General features: G+C 35.0%; 1 protein-coding gene across 4 annotated transcripts; it reads left to right on the top strand.

Moving 5' to 3' along the window:
* The first annotated feature begins 296 nt into the window (after positions 1 to 296).
* LOC111409073 (serine hydroxymethyltransferase, mitochondrial) lies at positions 297 to 4587 on the top strand. Of its 4 annotated transcripts, none has more exons than XM_023039003.1 (16): positions 297 to 555; positions 660 to 710; positions 1045 to 1131; positions 1260 to 1381; positions 1460 to 1536; positions 1683 to 1807; positions 1971 to 2063; positions 2245 to 2337; positions 2431 to 2628; positions 2982 to 3086; positions 3165 to 3230; positions 3360 to 3437; positions 3518 to 3629; positions 3713 to 3823; positions 4066 to 4209; positions 4388 to 4587. In XM_023039003.1, exons 1-15 carry the CDS (start codon positions 466 to 468, stop codon positions 4203 to 4205), a joined length of 1548 nt encoding a protein of 515 aa, XP_022894771.1. In that variant the 5' UTR covers positions 297 to 465; the 3' UTR covers positions 4206 to 4209; positions 4388 to 4587. The 4 variants fall into 4 exon arrangements, with proteins under 4 accessions (XP_022894771.1, XP_022894753.1, XP_022894762.1 ...); XM_023038985.1 differs by having other exon boundaries at positions 298 to 555; positions 4066 to 4250; positions 4391 to 4587; XM_023038994.1 differs by having other exon boundaries at positions 298 to 555; positions 4066 to 4250.
* The last annotated feature ends 3375 nt before the right edge of the window (positions 4588 to 7962 follow it).

Below are 7962 nucleotides of genomic sequence, written 5' to 3'. Positions count from 1 at the left end.
AGATATATATTTTGTGTTTAAAAATATATATATATATATATATATATATATATATATATATATATATATATATATAAGATTTGCACTTATTTTTATTTTTTATTTAAAAAAAAAAACTTTAATCACGTCTAAAGATTTTATTTTTGGCAAATTGAATAATCCTTAGAAAATGTGTGGATAAAAAATTTATTTGACAATTTAAATTAATTTTGCCAAACATGCACAGATTCAGTTATCTTCCCTCCTTTAGTTAGTGGGATCCATAATATCAAACACTAGCCGTTGGTGAATTTCTGATACAAATTTCCAAGGGATAATCTTTAAAAAAAAAAAGAAGAAAATTGTTGATTTTTTTCCCACCACCCAAAATCTCACCCAGAAAACCCATACTCAAAACAAGAGACCGAGAATGAAGGTGTGTAGTGTGTCCCTTTGTGGATAGAGAAATACTCAAGAAGAAAGAAAATGGCGTTGGCAATGGCTCTCCGGCGGCTTTCCTCCACCGTTGATAAACCCGCAAAGCGTTTCTATAATGGCGGCTCTCTTTATTACATGGTGCTATTTTCTTTTCTATCTCTTGATCTATTTTCTTGATTATTGTATTTATCATTTGTTGAAAGAATTTAACTTGTGTTGATTTGGGTGTTTTTTTTTCCTAGTCATCTTTGCCAAATGAAGCAGTGTATGAGAAGGAAAAAAATGGTGTCTCGGTAAGCCTAAGTTTTTGTTTAATTCGTATTTTACTTCGTTATTGAGTTGTCTTTGTTCTTCGTTTTGTGATTGTCGAATTGTGTGGAATCAAATCATATTTGTTAAGGGTTTTTAAGGGTTACTTATCTGTGTACGAAGAAGACGAGAGAAAAACTTTGAATTCTTCCCTAGCAACAAGTAGACGTAACTCTGATACAGAGTGTGAACTACTGTAAATCTATGTTTTGCTGTCTTAGTTTTCGCTTTTCAAAGTTCATTTCGAATTATTATTGATTACGTCTTAATCCTCAACGGTGATTTTATTTTGTGGTTTAAATTGTTAATTAATTGCAGTGGCCAAAGCAACTGAATGCTCCACTTGAAGTTGTTGATCCTGAGATTGCTAACATTATTGAGCTGGAGAAAGCCCGACAATGGAAGGTACTATCTTTCTATTTCAATTCTCTTCCACAGTAATATCGTATTCTATCAAGTTCATGTGCAAAATTATTTTAAGAACGTGACTGTATTATCATATTGATTCGGGTTCACATTGTATCTGTATCTAGGGACTGGAACTTATTCCTTCGGAGAATTTTACTTCGGTCTCTGTGATGCAAGCAGTTGGTTCAATTATGACTAATAAATACAGTGAAGGATACCCTGGTGCAAGATACTATGGAGGAAATGAGTATGCTGAGACCTCTATATATGCACCTAATTGATTTATTTTCACCATTTTTGGACTACTTTTATATGCTGCTTATAGGTACATTGACATGGCGGAGTCTTTATGCCAAAAACGTGCTTTGGAAGCATTTCGATTGGATCCTGCAAAGTGGGGAGGTGATTTTCTTTTGATTCATTAATAACATCGAGATTTATGTTAAACTTTGTGAACTGATAGATGTTTCTTAAACTACTTTATCTCATTTATCTCAATAGAAAGGAAAAGAAGGGAGCTTATTGTACATATACTTTTTTTGATGCAGTGAATGTGCAGCCTCTATCAGGATCCCCGGCAAATTTTCAAGTTTACACTGCATTACTTAAACCACACGAGAGAATAATGGCACTCGATCTTCCTCATGGTGGGCATCTTTCACATGGATATCAGGTTATCACAATTTCCACCATCTCCACATTCTATGTAATTCATACCTTATTCATTGTGGCTTAAAGTTTACCAAGTTTTTAACAAATTGGGGGAAAAAAAGTCAGGTTTAGTTCTAGTTATGTTATGTTTATTGTAGTCTAATCTGTTTTTTCAACACTTACAGACTGACACAAAGAAGATATCGGCAGTCTCTATATTCTTTGAGACTATGCCTTATAGATTGAATGAAAGTACTGGCTACATCGACTATGATCAGGTAAATTATGCTTCTCTTATTGTTTCCTCAATATTTAACCGTTGATCTTACGCAAATTCAAATCTCATGATCTGATGTTCTACAAATTCGTCAACTCTATGTTTAGGAAAAGGCTTAGTTTTATTAACATTGTTAAAATTTTGTATTATCTATATCTCTTAGCTTCTATTTTCATACACAGATGGAGAATAGTGCCACACTCTTTAGGCCGAAGCTAATAGTTGCCGGTGCCAGTGCTTACTCACGTCTCTATGACTATGCACGCATTCGGAAGGTAGAATCTTTTAGATTTATTATCCATTCTACATTACAATGTTGCGAAAGATTTTAATCAGACGACATGTTTGTGCTGTTTATGTATTGACAGGTTTGTGACAAGCAGAAGGCAATTATGTTAGCTGATATGGCACATATTAGTGGATTAGTGGCGGCTGATGTTATCCCATCGCCTTTTGAGTATGCCGATGTTGTTACGACAACGACCCACAAGTCACTTCGTGGGCCTCGTGGTGCCATGATTTTTTTCAGGAAGGGCATAAAAGAGATCAATAAACAAGGAAAAGAGGTTAGTTTTTGAAAACGAGTCCTAGCGTAAAGTTTCATCCTTGTATAACTTGTTGAAGACTGAATTTAAGTAAATAAAATTGTCCATTTGTTGTCGCTCATTTATAAAAATTGTGCATATGTTAGGATGAAAATATGAATCCTAATTTCCAAGTGAAGGGGCACAATAAAGATTGATTTTAAATAAATAAAATTGTGTCAACTCTAAAAACTAAAGTTTTAAATGAGGTGGTTCGACAAAACCAATTTTCGTCTTTAATATTTTCATCTAATCATCTTCCCTTTCGTATTGTTGCTGGCAAAGTTAAATTTCATCTTTAATGGAAGATAACTAACACCGGGTATAATTTGAAGGTATTGTACGACTATGAAGAAAAAATCAATCAAGCTGTCTTTCCTGGACTTCAAGGCGGCCCTCACAATCACACTATTACCGGCTTAGCAGTGGCGCTGAAACAGGTTCGAGGCTCTAAACTCAATATAGGGTATCTAAACGAATGAAGGAAGTTCATATTATCCTTCTTGATATAAATGCAGGCTACGACTCCAGAATACAAAGCTTACCAAGAGCAAGTCATGAGTAACTGCTCAAAATTTGCCCAGGTACGGCTTACTAAGGACTAAGACTTGTGACTGAAAGATCTTATACAGAAACTATATCAGTAGTTATAATTTCGAATTAACGATTTATGTGTTTTTTTATTCAATGCTAAAATCAATTCATTTATACAGACTTTGGTCAAGAAGGGCTATGATCTCGTCTCAGGTGGAACCGAGAACCACTTAGTTCTAGTCAATTTGAAAAACAAGGTAAAACTAAATTTTTATTTTTTCTTTTGGGGTCAATTTGAACGGCTAAATTTATTTTTTTTGGTTTTTTGTTTCTTCAGGGTATTGATGGTTCCAGGGTTGAGAAGGTGTTGGAGTCTGTCCACATTGCAGCCAACAAGAATACCGTTCCTGGAGATGTATCCGCAATGGTTCCTGGTGGCATCCGAATGGGTAAGACACTTGTCCATTGGTTGCGATTTCACTGCAAAACTAGTTTTCCAAACTAATTAATTTGATGAACTCGTATTTCTCAGGAACCCCGGCTCTTACTTCTCGGGGATTTGTAGAAGAGGATTTTGTTAAAGTTGCCGAGTTTTTCGATGCTTCTGTGAAGTTGGCACTGAAAATTAAGGCTAACACTCAAGGTGATTTAATTGCTTACTTTTATTACCTTATCATACTCTATGAGTACATGTTTAATGCACATCAGTAGTTACATATCTCGATAAAATTTTAACTTCTTTTTTCCTTTTACTACTTTCTAGTCCTTGTTACCAAACACTCCATAAACTCTTTCAATCTTTTGAATAAAATTTCTTTTCGAGTGTCTGTCATGTCTAAAGCTTCTTTTTTCGCTTCATCTTTCACTTCTCCCTTTTTACTCCAGGGACAAAGTTGAAGGACTTTGTGACTGCAATGCAGTCGAGCACCTCTGAGATTGAAAAACTTCGCCAAGATGTGGAGGAGTATGCGAAGCAATTCCCAACAATTGGATTTGAGAAAGAAACCATGAAGTACAAGAACTGATCAGGTGCAAATAGGGGACCAGAAGCAAAAAATTCTTTATTTGGTGTAAGATTGTGTCGTTTATTCTTGTAGAGAGTACAATAGATTTTGAATTTAACTTCTTTCTTCCGTTTGTTCAATACATTATGAAGCATGCCACCCGAACATTGAAAATTTTCTTTACCGAGTTTTTCTTTTTTTAGCAGGAAACGAGCACTATTTCAAGACCAAGTGATCTTCAGAATCACAAGGGTGAATGGAAATGAAATTAAGCTTATGGATAAAATCTAGCAGCATTTTATTTCCTATTTGGACTGGCGTATATGTACATTGACAAGTGATATTTGAAGCAAAAAACTCAAATTAAATTATAAGCAATAAGTGATTATCTTGTTTGATCAAAGGTTTTGGCTTTACCTATCTATTTATTTATATATTTTATGACATCGATGGAGATAGATTCCTTGGTTAGGAGTTTATTTCCTTAACTGGTTAGGATTTTTAGTTTATTAATTTTACGTAATCATACCATTCTAATTTGGAATCTAATACCCCTAATCGAGTTTTTAAAAAATTCCTATTTAGATATGGTTTTGTTTCATGCATTTATATACCAATGCTATAAAAAGTCTTCATTGTAATGCGATCGTTTTATGAATATTAATTAAATCATTGAAGATTGTTCTTCAAATATCTGGTCAATCGCTTATTCGTTCACAAATAATGCTTTTGAAATCTCGTGATATTCTTGTTTGTGCTTTTGCCTACATCAGTTGTTATCATAGCTCAGTCTACACTCCTGACAATGTATCGAGGAGGACGTGTTAGACGTTATGATACCAAGGTTGATGATGGGTACCATAGATATGATCTAATACAAATTTGGGAACAATTGGAGGTTGTGGCACAACATGTGGTTGAAATGGTTGACTTCTTTGGTAATCGGCTAGAAGCAAGAGATGGTGGCCATAATGCATGCATTACATTTAGACAAGGCCAGCCAGCTGGTGGGGATGGTCACGAGCCTTAGCTTGGATAGGGTTACAAAACTCGAGGATGAAGAGTGTTCCAACGGCTTATTTAGCTTAGTTAGCTTAGTTTATGGAATATGAGCAACCGTCAAGGAACTCGATGATTAAGATCATTGTACGAATGCTGGGATAGAGTCTGAAACACATCTTTTGCTCTCTTGAATCCTGATTCGGAAGCTAAGTCAAGTGAAAACTATGTTGTAATTAATTCAATTTCAACTGCCAAGATGAAGCATCTCAATTTCTTTTGGTGTACAACGAGATAAAATATTTTGATTGACGTTGCAACATCAATTCCGTATGGAGCATGATGAGACATCGCATGAAAACACGGTGCAAGATTTGAGAATGAATCTTCTTCAATCGGAAGATAATGTTAGAGAAAAATATTCAGGATACTTCTTAGTTGGTCTGGAGTTTATTTTCTTAATTGGTTATGATTTTTAATTTATGATTTTATGTAATTATACGACTCTAATAAAGAATATAATCGCTCTTAGTGTACATAGTTTTTGCTTACAGGTTCTTTACAAGGCCTATGAGGCAAATAAAAAAGTGAAAATAACACCATAGCAGACATTTAAAGATGACAATTCTAAAATCAAGTATTATGTTTACTCGAGCATAAATCTGGTATTGACAAAACCCATAATTATAGTCTCTCTCATCTCTCTCTCTTTCCTACTCTTGTATCGTCATCATTGGAGTTTCAACAACAAGGCCACATATAGTGGTGTTCAAATCGAGTTGGCTGCTTATAAATTTGTTGGGCGCTTACGAGTCTGGGGTTTGGTGCTACTCAGATTGGCGTTCAGATCGTTGTCGCCGCTCACAATGACCTATCTTGAATCTAAATGGCTACTTACGGGTTTGAGGTTATTCTGATTATCTATTTTTTTTTAATTGTTGGTGTTACGGAAACATTGTTGGAGGTAGTTTAGGCTGTTTGTGGATGATGATGGTGACGATTGTTCAAGTGGTAATAGATGTAGCAGTTCTAGCGGTGGTCCTGTTATTGCAGGGGATGGTGGTCATGTTAATACAGGTGGTGGTGTTGGTTTAAGTGGACATGGGATGAGGTGCTAAAAGTAGTGGTTGGAAGTGGTTTTTATGGAGGTTTGGTGGTGGTTTTTGTGATGTTTTGGCATTGGTGATTTTGGAGGTCTGTTGGTTACAACCTATCGAGTTCATGTAACGATCCATCTTGAATATGTGACCTATAAAAGTGCATGAGTTATATGTCAAAGTACATATATCACATGTCACAAATTCAAGGGATTTAGTCACATATCATTAAATTAGGTCACAATTTTAAGAGATTTGTTCACCTGCTTTTAGATCAAGTCAACGTCACACGTAACAAGGCACATGCCAAATTACATATGTTACAGCTCATGGATTCAAGAGATTTGGTCACAAGTCCAAGAGATTTGTTCATAGGCCATTGAATCAGATTCTAAGTTACATTTGAAGTGCATAGGTTATATGCCACGAATTCAGAGATTTGTTCGTAGACCTTTAGCTCAAGTCAAATGTCACATATCCAAAAGATTTGGACATAGGCTATTAGATTGGATCGCACGTGAAAAATTTCAAAGATCTGGTCATATGCAATTGATTTATCCGATCTCAACTTTCGAACTGGTCACAAATTCATTTAACCAAATTTTGGCAATGAGAATTTATGCTATTTGCTCTAATGAGTACTTTGTAACTTACATATGAGCTATTTTTCAAATTTCAAATTTAAAAATAATTCTTAAATTATACCAATGTGGCTTAGTCTCACTTGTCGATGAACTCAGTTGTAACTGAACGACAATCAATTCACTGTTGAAGAAGTCGACAACGGTGTGGAGGTCGGTGGATGTCAATTGCGGGTGGATGCCGATGAGTGGGACAAGGACGGTTGGGGTGGGTGTGGATAGAGTAATTTAAGTTGATAATATTATTATTTAAAATTAAAATAAAATAAAAACCTACTTTTGCATATTGAAACTTAATCTCTGAAAATTGATTTGATGCATACTTAATAGCTAAGATATGATTTTTTTCCCTTAAAAAAAAAAAAAAACATGTTAGATGAAGATGTACAAGGTCTCCATCACAAGCTTCTCACATTGCTTTTCTTTTCTCTTCTTTTTTTATTGGTTTGGAATTGGTGACGTGGCCACCAATTAAAACACAGCTATGATCATCAATATGAAGACCGTGTAAAACATTAATAACATCAAGTAACAATTTATCTCAATTCACACAATAAGAAAGAAGAATTAAAGACCAATTCATCACAACAATTAAAGATAGTTAGCCTCACGGCTGTTGCATAGAAGAATTGCTAAATTTCACACTTCATGGAAATGAGTGAAATGACGGCTGTTGCCAAAAGTTTGGCTCACGTGGGAATTAGTTGGAAGAGAAGCATATGGCTTGCCAAGTGTTGGATAAGTTATCTTAGAATCATCAAATCTTTCATGTTGGATTATCAAGAAATTCAAGAACTATAGCGGAATCGTACTTGAATCAGACATGATTAATTCAACAGTTGAATCCCGTGGTTTAGTCTTTCAAATCAGCACGCAGCTCGAAATTCTCTCTAGCGATGAGAGACAAAATAGAATGAACAATTCACGTACGTGTGATTTGGAAACCATAACTGTATTTATATATTGACACTCCTTGACCTAATTCGGCCCATTATAGAATTAGAAACTTGGGCCCGATCTCTATACATAAAAGACTCTTAC

Source organism: Olea europaea, chromosome 2, assembly GCF_002742605.1.
Source record: "Olea europaea var. sylvestris chromosome 2, O_europaea_v1, whole genome shotgun sequence".
In the NCBI taxonomy this organism is placed as follows: Eukaryota; Viridiplantae; Streptophyta; class Magnoliopsida; order Lamiales; family Oleaceae; genus Olea; species Olea europaea.
Note: the sequence above shows the minus strand (reverse complement) of the source record. Positions and strands in the feature narration are given on the sequence as shown.

Bases quoted from the DNA above. Each gene is read 5' to 3' on its own strand.
- LOC111409073 (XM_023039003.1), top strand. From the start codon at position 466: ATGGCGTTGGCAATGGCTCTCCGGCGGCTTTCCTCCACCGTTGATAAA. The intron at 1,537-1,682 runs GTGATTTTCTTT...TTTTTGATGCAG, and splicing joins GGATCCTGCAAAGTGGGGAG to TGAATGTGCAGCCTCTATCA. The intron at 1,808-1,970 runs GTTATCACAATT...CAACACTTACAG, and splicing joins ATCTTTCACATGGATATCAG to ACTGACACAAAGAAGATATC.